Here is a 15,511-nt window from a genome sequence, read left to right on the forward strand (position 1 = left end):
AAGCACTATTATTGCACACAGATTGAGTCTATGTAACTTATTAGGTGACTTGTTAAACACATTTTTAATCCTGAACTTATTTAAGCATGCCATAACAAAAGAGTTGAATACTTATTGACACAAGACATTTCAGCATTTCATTTTTAATGAATACTACTAATACTACACTTTGACATTATGGAGTATTGTATGTAGGCCAGGCTGTAACACAACAAAATGTGGAAAAAGTCAAAGGGTGTAAATACTTTCTGAAGGCACTGTTTTTTTACCCACACAGCAAATTGGCCAGGTTTACCTAGTGTTGATTATTCAATGTAACATTTCTAGTGTTGATTCAGGAGTTAAATTAGCTTAAACTAACTATCCAGTGAAAATCTCACTTTTAAAAGTTAATATTCTATACTTATTTTTGTGGCGAAAGCATAAACTGAAGATAAAACACTTCAAAAACCCCACCTCAAACTTGTATCTCAAACAGACCGTTTAAAAAATGCTTGCTATTTCGTCATAGAGGATGATGTCATCCTCCTCTTGCCAATCAGCGGTCTACTGGCATTTATATTTTGAATGACCGGTATACGCCCAGACCAATCTGTTGTTGGGGTACTCCCACACCATACCAACACAGAAAAGCTGCTTTTAACATACCCAATTAACATTTTCTGGAAGGAAAACTATTTAACTCATATTCTAATTAATTATAGGTCATATTTCATAGAAATCTGGAAACACTGGACAGTTTCTTTAACACTCAGTGGTGTAAAATAAACTCTGGTGTTAATAACCAGAGTTGAGTGTGAGTGTGTCATTTTTACTGTGTAGAGAAAAACCACTCAAAACCACACCCATCATTATCATATTTCCCAGCTCGCTCCTTTTGCAGATAGATTTTCAGAATTGTTCATTTCAATATCTGTGTTTTTGAATGTACATTGATTGGTTTATTCATCTTATGCTACACAAAGATAAATAAATACATTCTTAACTAAGTAGTTGGACTTATTGCACCCATTACTGAGGTGGTTGTTCCCGTTCAGATCATTTAGGCAGTCCTATTAATCAATCTTCCCTACAGTGGCAGTCATTCTGAATGCAGGTTTCTGGTGATATCCTCACTCTGGCTGGATTCCAATATCCAATAGGAATTACAAATCACTTTGCAGGCCAGCATAATGTGACTTCCTGGCCTGATTTGGCCTGTAAACCAGGAGTTTCCTAACACCACTGTGTTAGGGTATAACTAGGCCCTCAACTAGTGCCTTGTCATAAAGAGTTACATTTTTAAGGCTGATGGAACTGTTCAGAGATTGTTCTAGGAAAAACCCATCACAGATAAAAAGGTTCTTGGTAGAGCCACAGGGGATTTTATGTAGAACCCTACATCAAGGGTTCTAGGTCGAACCCTCTGCAAAGCATTCTACCTATCACCAAAAAGGGTTCCCCTATGGGGACAAACCAAAGAACCCTGTATGGTTCTACTTAGCACCTTTTTTTTCTAAGAGTGTATAGATAGAAAACTAAGTTGTCGCAGGCATTTTGTTTAATTCATCAAATTGACTATTCAATCAATATCTAATTACAGTGTATTTCTGGTCGAGGAATAACGATTAATACATAATGTGGTGTGTCAGGGGTTGGAATGACTGATAGTTGTGGTGTACTGTAACCTAATTACATACAATTCTGTATTTCCATGGTGGGGGAAATACTGACGGTGTTTGGTGGTTGTGGTTGGTCGGTTGGTTCGGTGATGGAGTTGTCTTAAGTCAAGCAGAGACAGAAGGAAAGGCTAGTAATGTATTCTAGTATTTTAATCCACCACGAAAGCATCACCAAGTCTCTGTGTCGCAGTATCACTGACTTCAGCGTGATCATGTGATCATTGGCCGGTGATTAGTGTCCGGTGGTGTCACAGCAAGCAACTTAACTACTGTGCCATTGGATAGTGAGCATTACCGTGTGTTGTGTCTAATCGTTTGTAATACATTCAGTTTTGATAAGGATATGGGTAATTCATGGGTTTGGGTATGCATGCACTCAGGCACACAGACATACAGTCAGTATATACTGTAGTGTTTGACTGATTGAGTTACTATCCAAAACCTCTCCATGACAGCCCCATAACTAATAAAGTACATAGTATGTCATGTCAGTCCTAAATAAATTGTTCAGCAATATTGGCCAGAATCCAATATTGGCCAGCAAGTTATTTATTGAAAGTATTTAGGGGTTTTGGATTGTTATCAGGAGAATATGTTCTGTTGAGATATTGATCAGTAACTGTGCTGGGAAGTTCTGTTTCACAGGATAAGGAGAAAAAACGAACAAATGAAAGAACAGATAGAAAGGATGCACTGCTTCATTTTATATCGACCAAGGAATAATGTTTGTGAAATCCAGAAATCAAAGTGACAACACAAATACTTCCTTCATTGGATAAAAAATACAATAAATTGACACGTGGAGTATTTTCTTCTCATTGGCGTCATAATTAGAGGTATTTGATTAGAGAAATTAGAGCATTACTTCGATCCAATAAATATGACATCTGTTCTTCTATTAGTTATTAGGGCGAGGGAGAATACAGGTAAGAATACAGGTAAGCCGTGCTTAATGAGAAGTGACGGATTATAATCAATGCTGCTGTCATAATTAAATGAAATCTCGCAGAGCCCAGAATAATTTTTATTTTCATTTAAACTTTGCTTTAATGGCTGCATTAGGGCAATTCTGGCTGGCTTAATCAACTTGAAATAGAATTGAGGAAAAGTCAATAAAGAATTAAATTACCTTCAAACAACAATATGAAAAGTGCAGTGTTTTCTGTTTGCTGTTCTGTCCTCAAGGACATTTAGCTGTGTCTGGTTGGTTCTTTTGTATTTGAGAGGACATAGCTACATACACACAATTTCAGTTTGGTTTACCCCAACTTCATCCCTGGTGTGTCTACACTACCACACCTGGGTAGTGTTTCATGTTGTGGTAGTTATGGGGGTGCGTCTGCTGGTGTAAAGAAAGACAGACAGCATTTCGTGAGTGTTTCACTACCTACAGGCCTGGTCTGAATGAACCGTTACGGACTTGGCCATCGGTCAGTCAGTGAGTCCTTTCTGTGAGTCCCACAGACAGACAGACAGACAGGCTGTAATACAGACACTCCCCACTAAGAGAGAGAGCAGCCGTTGGTGATGGTCTGACTAGGTGTGGGGTTGGGTTGGGGAGGAGCTAGCGAGGGGGTGACATGTGAGTGGTGCATGTACAGCATATACAGTATATATATATGTATGGAGAACATGCATGCAGCATATGTATAGAGCATTGGTCATGCACAGGCAGGAGACAACACTGAACACATTCAGCTCTCTAAGATTGGGGGTTTCGGGTAGAGGGAGGGAGGGAGGGGGTCCACTTGGTTCTATGCTAATTTCTGACATCAAATGTTTCAGAAATTTCATGACAAACTGGTTATTGTTTGGATCAAATTATCGGTTTACGTTTACGGTAGTTTGACATCAGTTGTGGTTCAAAGTTGTGGTTTGAAGTTCATCGCCAACTAGCCGACCAGCCAATATGCTGATACCATTGTAAATTCTGATCATAGCTACATCCCAATACTTATAAACAGCTTCCTTTCCTTGTCTCTTTCCCTTCATGAATGCTGACACATAAAAGGACTGGGTAGGTCTGGTAGCCATATTGCTCTAACCTATATAGTCCTTTAGATATCTGCAGTCATGGAGATACAGCCAGGAATCAAAGAGAGGAAACCATTCAAGACTAATGGGATGCTGTCCATCTTAGCTGATTTGTGTCTCTTGGTTTTTTTTCCCCCATAGAGGGGGGGCTAACTAGGGACTGCACCTCAGGAGAATTCCACATCAATCAATACGTCGATTGATAGGTGGATTGATGTGGAATGGGCTGGGGCTCTGAATGCACTTTGACTTGTTCAATACCTGTGTAAGTCTGAAATGACACCCCCGATTCCCTACATAGTGCACCAATTTTAACCAGGGCCCATAGATCTCTGGTCAAAAGTAGTGCACTGTAGAGGGAAAAGGGTGCCATTTCAGACGCAGGCTTGGTGTGTGCGTCTCCTGTTATTTTCCTGAGGTGCAGTCCCAGCTGGCTGCTGTGGTAACACCAGACTACGTCTCTAGACGTCTCTCTCTGTGCTCCAGGGGCGACTGGCTGCAGCAGATAATATCCAGCGCTCATATTAAACTGACCTCGCTGACATTATTCCACCACTGAGATCCAGGCACTTTCATAAACTCTATATGCCATTTATGTATAATGCATAGGGGCAAAAACATGTTTTGTATGCATGCACAGGTGTCTGGCTGCTATCTAGGCTTATCTTGTTGAAGGTGAATTAGTCCACCTCCACACTGAGCAATTCTAGACAATATGGCAGAGAGCTATTGCTATTTCCTTCAGGGAGGAAAACAACAGGGAATTAGACTAACCCTGGCATAATGAACATTTCCAAACCAATTATGACTGATCCTTCACTTAATGAATAATGGAGGACCTAAATCAGAAATGAACATTTAAAACCAAGTGGACTTTAGGGAGGGGTATGATAAGACACAGCAAAGCATCAAGCAGTTTCTGTGTTTTCTTTTCTGCTTTGAATTTACTTACTAACTGGACCAATGCTATTGGGGATACCTGCAAGACAAAGACAAAACACAGTTGACATTGAGAGATTAGTCATGTACATTTCATTCTACTTTAACAGACTGTAAATTGCAGTTTAGGACATTGTTTGTATTCATTTAAAAACATTGAATGTAATCTTGTAAACAGCAGATAAATATGAGGGAATATTACCCCGACGTACCCACATACACTCACACAAGTTAACACCGAGACACAGCAGACTAAATAAAAAAACAAAACACCTGATTTTGGACAAACTTTATCCCAACAGTGTCTTGCTCTGTAGTTGAGTGTAGACATTAGTTTTATCATTATCCCAGTCTGTCGATACAACCGACCGACTGTCTGATGTGCCAGCTCCCGCTCTGAACAGATAACACAGTCAGACAGACACATCCCCATGGCGACCAGATCTTTCACACAGCAGACTATTTGCCCTGCATAGATCTCAGAGACTCACTGAGGTTTATAGACCAGCACGGTCCCAGGCTGACGAATGTGACTGACTGAGTCTTAAAAGTCCTCATAAATCCCACAGTAGTACAGAATCAATTGGTGGTGGATATTTGGATCATGTTGATGTGATGTTTAGTAATAAAATCAATTGGTGGTGGATATTTGGATCATGTCGATGTGATGTCTTGTTATGATGAGGTGCGCTGGGTTGCTGGTGACACGTAGATTTAGCGTTTTTCTAATTTGTCCGTTTGCACTATACTCCTCTCTGAGCGCCTCCCCCTATGAGGGCGTTTGTCTGTCTGTTAGTGTCTGTCTGTCGCGTAAACAAACAACAACAAACAAGCCGTAACAACAGGAAGGGGCGCCACGCTGCGCTCTGCAAATGGAGGAAATAAATAATAAAACCATAGATAAATAAATAAACAAGGTCTGGCTGGGTTCTCTCTCTCTCTCCCTGTGTCTCCATCGCACATCTTCCCCCAAACACTGAGGAGATATGGAGACATCTGTGATCTGTTGTCTTTTATTACTCCTTTATCAAATGGAGGCCTCTCAGTCGTTCAGTCAACAGCGCTTGGTGTGCCTGGAGGATTACCTCATCATTCTCCTTCTGTCTACAAAGGGGGTCTGCATAACATAATGTGTATGTGTGTGTGTGTGTTTGTGCCTGCTAGTGTGTGTATGTGTTTTTGTGTGTCTGCATGTCCACACACGTGTGTGTGTGTGTGTGTGCAAGCAAGCAAGCTCTGGCAAGCCATAAGCCATCGATCCACCTCACATCATCTAATCTCTCTCTCTCTCTCTGATCCCTGCTCGACAGGCATAGTTAGGAGCCAAATGTATGACTTATTGGAGAGGTGTGTGGGGAGTGGGGAGGCAGGAGGCAGACAGGTAGATGAACACAGAATAGTAGTAGACTCTGGAGGCAGACAACCTGAGTGGGAAAGGACACCAACCAGAGAAGGGCACAGCAAATGCGCACACACACGCACACATACGCGCACGCACGCACGCACGCACACACACACACACACACACACACACACACACACACACACACACACACACACACACACACACACACACACACACACACACACACACACACACACACACACACACACATTACGCAATCTTATTCAGTGAATCACAGCTGAAAAGAAAGAATGCTGACTTCTGATACTTCCTGATACTTCCCGATACTTCTTTCATGGAGAATAAAGAGGAGAGGTTTCAAAGCCCAGTGGTAGCGCTAAATGTTTAGCTTATACAACAAGTATTGAAAGAAATGCAATATTCAAACTGTACAGTATATCTGTTATTTTTATTGCATATAGGAATAACTGAGCCTAGGTGAATCGGGTATGTAGGTATTAAAGAGTTTTGTCATGTTATGTTGCTAGTAGATGATAAAAAACACAGATAGCCAGCTATCTAAGTGCACCGGGCCCATGCAAAAGGAACTGTCCCACACACGGATCTAGCATGGAGTTTGGGGATGGAATAAGCTAGCAAGCAAGCTACAACAACTCCATCAACAGAATACTGCACATTTAGCGGAAATAAATGGTTAAAAAAACCTATTGGATTGTTTATTTCAAGGTATGTCTTTATTTTTGCTGAACTACCTGATCTCCATTGGCCGATATAAACTTGCAGGATTATCATGGTAGCCAGTCAGTGTTCGGGTTAGCCATTATACCTGCGAGCTGTATAAATTTTTTTTGTTTGTTGCCGATACAGAATAAATCAATCACAGGATATGGTCAGATGATAAATTGGCTTCATTCAGAAACAAGGATTTGGGATGATGTGGGTCTTCACCGTCTTATGTGGACTAAGGCTTCACTCCTGCTCATGTCGTGCTCCTATTTACATGTACAGTTGAAGTCGGAAGTTTACATTCACTTAGGTTGGAGTCCTTAAAACTCGTTTTTCAACCACTCCACACATTTCTTGTTAACAAACTATAGTTTCGGCAAGTCTGTTAGGGCATCTACATTTTTCCAACAATTGTTTACAGACAGATTATTTCACTTATAATTCACTGTATCACAATTCCAGTGGGTCAGAAGTTTACATACACTAAGTTGACTGTACCTTTAAACAGCTTGGAAAATTCAAAAAAATGATGTCATGGCTTTAGAAGCTTCTGATAGGCTAATTGACATCATTTGAGTCAATTGTGGAGGGGTACCTGTGGATGTATTTCAAGGCCTTCATTCAAACTCAGTGCCTCTTTGCTTGACATCATGGGGGAATCAAAAGACCCACTGGGAATGAGATGAAAGAAATAAAAGATGAAAGAAATAATTATCTCTACTATTATTCTGACATTTCACATTCTTAAAATAAAGTGGTGATCCTAACTGACCTAAGACAGGGAATGTTTACTCGGATTAAATGTCAGGAATTGTGAAAAACTGAGTTTGAATGTATTTGGCTAAGGTGTATGTAAACTTCCGACTTCAACTGTATGTCACTTACCCGAACACTTTTCCGACTTGATAAAATACACATTTCTCCCAAAATACACATTTTATATGTCGTATTGGGACTTTTAGTTGAAAGGATAAAACTAATCAGAATGTTTAACAGCAACCTAATTCTGCAATCTTCACTTTAATTATTCTAAATAAATATTGGAAAATGATTTAGAGCCGAGGGGATATGCATAAGCCCTAATAGTTTATAGTTCTTAGAGTAAGTATTTTACTTTATTGGAACATTTTCAGTTTATTTTATTTTAATTGTTTTATTGCAACCATCAATCCCAAAATACAGGTAGAGACTAGACTATATTATTTCTAAGTAAATCTATTCAGAGTAGAATTTAAATTGCATTGCATTGAAATGTAGCACTTTGTCCATCAGGCTACTTACCTCTAAAACATCCATTTGATGAATTAACGGTTGTCAATACAAGAAACACATTCAATCCTTCACACAATTTAGGGTATTCATCCAACAACCTTTTCTACGCCAGGTCACGGCCAGAGCAGCATTGCCTGTCAATGTAATTATTATACCTATGAACAACTAGCAGGCAGGAAAGCAGATGTTGGAGATTGTATGTCGCTTCATTACATTAACTTTCAATTACCATCATTTCCAATCCCCTTCACCTGCCCCTATTCCCAATTACTAGTCATAACAGAATCTATGTGTGTGTGTATGTGTATGAGTGTATGTGTGTGTGTGTGTGTGTGTGTGTCTCTGCATCTCTCCATTATGCTCCATAACATAATCTAATTGTGCACAGGAAGAGCATTAGTGTGCTTATGTTTATGGAGCGCTCCATAGATTTTTATGATCTCCACTTCTCAGTCTCTTCTCAGTCTCTCAGAGGTCACTTCTCAGTCTCTCAGAGGTCACTTCTCAGTCACTCAGAGGTCACTTCTCAGTCTCTTCTCAGTCTCTCAGAGGTCAATTCTCAGTCTCTTCTCAGTCTCTCAGAGGTCACTTCTCAGTCTCTTCTTAGTCTCTCAAAGGTCACTTCTTAGTCTCTCAGAGGTCACTTCTTAGTCTCTCAGAGGTCACTTCTCAGTCTCTTCTTAGTCTCTCAAAGGTCACTTCTTAGTCTCTCAGAGGTCACTTCTCAGTCTCTTCTCAGTCTCTCAGAGGTCACTTCTCAGTCTCTTCTCAGTCTCTCAGAGGTCACTTCTCAGTCTCTTCTTAGTCTCTCAGAGGTCACTTCTCAGTCCCTTCTCAGTCTCTCAGAGGTCACTTCTCAGTCTCTTCTTAGTCTCTCAGAGGTCACTTCTCAGTCTCTCAGAGGTCACTTCTCAGTCTCTTCTCAGTCTCTCAGAGGTCACTTCTCAGTCTCTTCTCAGTCTCTCAGAGGTCACTTCTCAGTCTCTTCTTAGTCTCTCAGAGGTCACTTCTTAGTCTCTCAGAGGTCACTCCTCAGTCTCTTCTTAGTCTCTCAGAGGTCACTGCTCAGTCTCTTCTTAGTCTCTCAGAGGTCACTTCTCAGTCTCTCAGAGGTCATTTCTCAGTCTCTTCTCAGTCTCTCAGAGGTCACTTCTCAGTCTCTTCTTAGTCTCTCAGAGGTCACTTCTCAGTCTCTCAGAGGTCATTTCTCAGTCTCTTCTCAGTCTCTCAGAGGTCACTTCTCAGTCTCTTCTTAGTCTCTCAGAGGTCACTCCTCAGTCTCTTCTCAGTCTCTCAGAGGTCACTTCTCAGTCGCTTCTCAGTCTCTCAGAGGTCACTTCTCAGTCTCTTCTCAGTCTCTCATAGGTCACTTCTCAGTCTCTTCTCAGTCTCTCAGAGGTCACTTCTCAGTCTCTTCTTAGTCTCTCAAAGGTCACTTCTTAGTCTCTCAGAGGTCACTTCTCAGTCTCTTCTTAGTCTCTCAGAGGTCACTTCTTAGTCTCTTCTTAGTCTCTCAGAGGTCACTTCTCAGTCTCTCAGAGGTCACTTCTCAGTCTCTTCTTAGTCTCTCAGAGGTCCCTTCTCAGTCTCTCAGAGGTCACTTCTCAGTCGCTTCTCAGTCTCTCAGAGGTCACTTCTCAGTCTGGCATTTGGTGTGTCATACTGGTTTCTGACTTGTGGTCAGACTCATTCAGGTGGAACAAACTTAAATGTATGCCTTTTTCGATTATGAATTGAATGTCATTGAGAAAACAGAAAGGTGTCATAATGTATTTTTCCCGCAAACCCCCTCTCTGAATTTAAAAGTAATCTAAGAAGTAATCATCCTGTAATCAAAAGTATCTGTAATCTAAATGAAATAATACAACTGGTAAAGTAATTTATTATAGTTCCAGTTTTTTGGTAATTAGATTACATGTTTGTTGGTGGTTGGCTCTTTCTTCCCCCCTGACTGTCTTTTTTTTCTGTCATTGCAGTGATAGTAGAATACCTATTTGTGTCATTGCAGTGATAGTAGAATACCTATTTGTGTCATTGCAGTGATAGTAGAATGCCTATTTGTGTCATTGCAGTGAAAGTAGAATGCCTATTTATGTCATTGCAGTGAAAGTAGAATGCCTATTTGTGTCATTGCAGTAATCATAGAATACCTATTTGTGTCATTGCACTGATAGTAGAATGCCTATTTGTGTCATTGCAGTGATAGTAGAATACCTATTTGTGTCATTGCAGTGATAGTAGAATGCCTATTTGTGTCATTGCAGTGAAAGTAGAATGCCTATTTATGTCATTGCAGTGAAAGTAGAATGCCTATTTGTGTCATTGCAGTGATCATAGAATACCTATTTGTGTCATTGCACTGATAGTAGAATGCCTATTTGTGTCATTGCAGTGATAGTAGAATGCCTATCTGTGTCATTGCAGTGATAGTAGAATGCCTATTTGTGTCAATGCAGTGATAGTAGAATGCCTATCTGTGTCATTGCAGTAGAATGCTAGTAGAATACCTGCAAGCCTCATTATGTTTGTTTCAACAGAACCCCATCCTGACCTTCGCCAGGTCTTTGTCCCTGTGTCTACCTGGACCATCCACAACAGCTTATCTTCTACATTTCCACCGCAGGTAAAGTTGGTAATTACTTTCCCTGGCTGTCATCATTTCACAGACAATGGCAAGACAAAGGAGCTTATCGTGGACAACAGGAAATAAAGGTCTGAACACAGCCCATTCACATCGACAGGGCTCTAGTGGAACGGGTGGAGAGCTTCAAGTTCTTCGGTGTATACATCACTAAGGACCTATCACGGTCCAAACACACCAACAGAGTCCTGAAGAGGGCACGACAATACCTCCTCTGCCTTGGGAGGTTGAAAAGATTTGGCATGGGCCCTCAGATCCTCAAAAAGTTTGACAGCTGCCCCACTGAGAGCATCTTGACTGGTTGCGTCACAACTTGGTATGGCAACTGCTCGGCATCTGACCGCAAGACGCTACAGTGGGTAGTGCGTACGGCCAAGTACATCACTGGGGCTGCCATCCAGGACCTCTATACCAGGCAGTGTCAGAGGAAGTCCCTAAAAAATTGTCAATGACTCCAGCCACCTAAGTCATAGACTGTTCTCTCTGCTACGACACCACTAGCGGTACCAGTGCACCAAGTCTGGGACCAAAATGCTCCTGAACAGCTTCTAACCCCAAGCCATAAGACTGCTGAACAGTTCATCAAATGGCTACCGGAACTATTTACATTGACCCCCTTTATAATAACCTTTTTGTTGCACTGGCTCTTATCTCCTTCTCCGGCACAGTCGGTATAGTAGTGACAGGCACCAGTAACCGGTTTGGATGGAGGTTTGGATGGAGGGAAGTTTGCCGATCCGTGCCACGGAAAAAGCAGCAGACATAATTTGATTGAATTCCTCTGGAGACGAATTCCAGCCTGCCCCCATCCTGAACACTCTCAACACTCGACCGCCTACATCTAAATGTCTTGTGGGGGAAAGGGGAATAGATCTATATCGAAGGTGGCAAGTGGTAAAGTGCATGTGTGCCGAGTTCGGAGGCACAGCTAAGATTCCGGGAATGAGGCACACAGAGACAGAATCCTGAGACGGAAGAAACAAATATTTGAAAGAAAGATTACCGTCGCAGCTGCAGCGAGCGAGATGTTGGTAAGGCAAAGTAAACAAGCCGGGTCTCGGGGGGAATAGAGGAAGCGATAGAGAGAATGGAGAAAGAGAGAGAGAGAATGAAACGACAATAGAGGAGTGGGAACAGGATCCGCAAAGTCAGGAGACAATGCAAATAGCAGAGAGGAAATAGAGTAAAGCATCAACACCTAAAGAGGAGAGGGAAGATAAAGAACAGAGGAATGGGGGGAGTGTTTGGATACAGAACTAGAACGCTGTATAATTAAATAATGCAGGGAGGGAAGGAGGGAGAGAGGCAGGGAGGAGAGGGAGGGGGGTGGTGAAGTGGGAGAGAGAGATTGAGGGAGCGAGGGAGGCAGGGAAAGAGGGAGCGGAGAGCTCTTCTCTTCCCATCTCTGTGTAGACAATGGCCACCTAGGCCTTTAGGTATCACTAATTACTGTATCCATGGTACCACTCCAGACACGCTGCTGCAGACACCCTTCATTATAGCAGCTAGGGCTCAGGACCAGGCTGGGCTGGCTGCTTAAACAGGGACAGACTGCGTTCAACCACTGACGGCAGCAGGAAATATAGTATCAGGCAACATGTTATAGGTGGTTTATGTTGATCTGTTGAAGTGGGATATATCCCACTGTGTGGAAAGATTCATAGGAAACAATAGTGTATTTTCCTTCTAAATCTACATTTTGGCTGACTTGTTTTGCCATGTAATCCATTACAGCTACTAGTTACCTGTCCAAAACTGTAATCAGTAACATAACTTTTAGATTATCCAAACTCAGTAATGATTACTTTTGGATTACTTCCCTTAAGATGCATTAGAAGAAGACAAAAAGGTTCCATCAAACACATTTGGTGTGTCATAGTGGTCTCTGACTTGTGGTCAGACTCGCTCAACTGGAACAAACTTTAATGCTTAAAACTTACGCTTAAAATGCTGAATTTAATGTCATTGAGAAGACAGAAAGGTGTCATAATGCATTTTCGCAAACACCCTTTCAGAAAACGCCCTTTCAGAAAACACCCTTTCAGAAAACACTGTTTCTGAAAGGGGTGGTAGGTAGCCTAGTGATTAGAGCATTGGGCCAGTAACTGAAAGGTTGCCAGATGAAATGCCTGAGCTGACAAGGTAAAAATCTGTCTTTCTGCCCCTAAACAAGGCAGTTAACCCACTGTTCCCCAGGAGGACGTCATTGTAAATAAGAATTTGTTCTTAACTGACTTGCCTAACAAAGTTCAGTATGAAGTGATTGTGTTAGCGGTGTTATTGGCTAGCTCCTCTGAACAAAAGTGTCCTGACGACAGAACACATTTTTTTATGGCAGGTGAAATTGCACATCATTAGCACATTATTATGGATGTATCCAAATAAATGTCACTAGAAAACAGCTTAAACAAATGCAAAGGGAGCTACTTTGCTGTTATTCTGTCTGCACTGTTTGACATGACTGTAAGTTAGCTGTAGTTGGCAATCTAGCAAGCAAGGGAAAATAATTTTGCCAGCCGGTATGGAACACTTAGAATGAAAGAATGGGTCGCGTCCATAGATTTTTTTTGTTTTACCTTCATTTAACTAGGCAAGTCAGTTAAGAACAAATTCTTATTTTCAATGATGGCCTAGGAACAGTGGGTTAACTGCCTTGTTCAGGGGCAGAACAACAGATTTGTACCTTGTCAGCTCGGGGATTTGATCTTGCAACCTTTCGGTTACTAGTCCAACGCTCCAACCACTAGGCTACGCTGCTGCCCCAGTACAGAACATAAAGACTAAACGACTGGGTCTCTGGCAACCGAACCAGTAGAACGAACCAGCCGGCTTGGGTAGCAACATTAGATTTGTGTCAGGAATATATCTTGTGGAAGGATGAAATAGTATGAATAAATTCATAAAAAATAAATATTTGAATAGGTTAGTAACAATAAGAGAATAAGACGCTTAAGTGATATTGCCTTCGAAGCCGGTGTTTGGAGGATATATTGGCACGGGGTTGTTAAGTCGTCCGAACACCGGCTTCTCGGGCATTATTACTTAAACGTCTTATTCTCTTATTGCCATCATGCTGAACCACACCATTGGATTCAACAGTGAATAACACTGCTGTGACATCTGGTTGTTATGCTTTATTGTACACTAATTAGAGAAGCAGAATGGTTTGCTCCTATTGTGACTGTCACCTCCTCCAGACACACGCTACAGTATTGCTGGTTAGGGGTTGGTAAGTCTGTTATAAAACATATATACGGTACCTGTTGAAGCTGCATGACTACTGTGTCTCTTCAACAGAGCCCATCGTTTGGAGTAGGGGCTGATTCCAGATCTGCACTTAGTGAAACTTCACCCCCAGAATCCATTGTACAATACAGTGCATGATCAGGCTCGGGACAAATCTTCCTAGATCCTGTTAGCACACTAGTGTACTTTACCCTGATAGGGAAGACTACTGTAACAGAGTTATTCAATGCTAACCTATTAAACTCTGACCCCCTCTGGTGGCATTCATATCAAAAGCGCTAAAATCAATAAGTCACATAAAAGCTGATATCAGTTAGACGGCTTTGGCTTGCCTTTCCCCACGGACCAGGGTCTGTCACGGAGGAGGAGTAGAGGAATCCCTACAAAGCCACCCGGGGATGTGTGTGTGTGTGTGTGTGTGTCCATGGGGGACACGTCTGCCTCTGACTACTTTGATCTGAGCTCATTTACAACTCCTCTCGGCAAGATGTGAAGCTTTACATGTGGCTCCTAATCCTGAGGAATTAGAGATCAGAGGTGGGTTCGATACGACCGAGGAGCGTTTGGTACGACCGCACGTGTCGCTGACCACAGAACTGCCGTCCAACACGGACCACAAGGCAGGGAAGTGTGACGCAATAGAGAGCCTGATAGACGTTACATGATTTGTACTTACCATCGTTTTTTTTAATGTGGGGGGTGGTTCCTGAGAAAGGCTATAACGTTGATGGTGTGTTTACGGTACGGATATCAAGAGGCCATCATTTCAAACTGTCTACTTTAGACCTGAGGTGTATCCATGACAACAGTCATCTCCTTATCATTCTCTGTGGATAGATCTGAACGCTTGAACACTCCCATGGTTGTTTTACGGACGTTCAACATAACAACATAATCCATTAACAATCTTGCCTAACAATGCTTAGACATGTGGAATGTGATATGATACAGCACATACATGTTTAACATTTCACTGGTTTTACGATTGCATGCCTCTGAGAGTACAAAACATTAAGGACGCCTGCTCTTTCCATGACAGACTGACCAGGTGAATCCAGGTGAAAGCTGTGATCCCTTATTGATGTCACTTGTTATATCCACTTCATTCAGTGTAGATAAAGGGAAGGAGACAGCTTAGAGAAGGATTTTTAAGCCTTGAGACAATTGAGACATGGATTGTGTATGTGTGCTATTCAGAGGGTGAATGGGCAAGACAGAAGATTTAAGTGCCTTTGAACGGGGTATGTTAGTGGATGTTTGTTTCAAGAGCTGCAACACTGCTGGGATTTTCACTCTCAAACATTTCCTGTGTGTGTATCAAGAATGGTCCACCACCCAATGGACATCCAGCCAACTTGACACAACTGTGTGAAGCATTGGAGTCAACATGGGCCAGCATCCCTGTGGGACGCCTAAGACACCTTGTAGAGTCCATGCCCTGATGAATTGAGGCTGTTCTGAGGGGGGTGCAACTCAATATTAGGAAGGTGTTCCTAATATTTTGTACACTCAGTGCAGTTTTACACACTGTAACCTGCCTCTAGAACAGTCTTCACAGTTTTCACAGCTCACCAAGCTAGCCTTTTCAGTTCCAGTCTAGTTCCCCCATTTGAGGAAGAAAGGCTT

General features: G+C 41.9%; 1 protein-coding gene across 6 annotated transcripts in view; it reads right to left on the bottom strand.

Moving 5' to 3' along the window:
* Positions 1-15,511, bottom strand: part of ntng1a (netrin g1a) — a 149,029-nt gene that overhangs the window by 25,337 nt on the left and 108,181 nt on the right. For all 6 annotated transcript variants that reach the window (XM_045702102.1, XM_014157326.2, XM_014157321.2 and 3 more), the window contains exon 5: positions 4,648-4,674. In XM_045702102.1, the coding sequence (XP_045558058.1) occupies positions 4,648-4,674 (27 nt within the window). The remainder of the gene's footprint in view (positions 1-4,647; positions 4,675-15,511) is intronic.

The sequence above is a fragment of the Salmo salar genome, chromosome ssa19 (assembly GCF_905237065.1).
Source record: "Salmo salar chromosome ssa19, Ssal_v3.1, whole genome shotgun sequence".
Taxonomy (NCBI): Eukaryota; Metazoa; Chordata; class Actinopteri; order Salmoniformes; family Salmonidae; genus Salmo; species Salmo salar.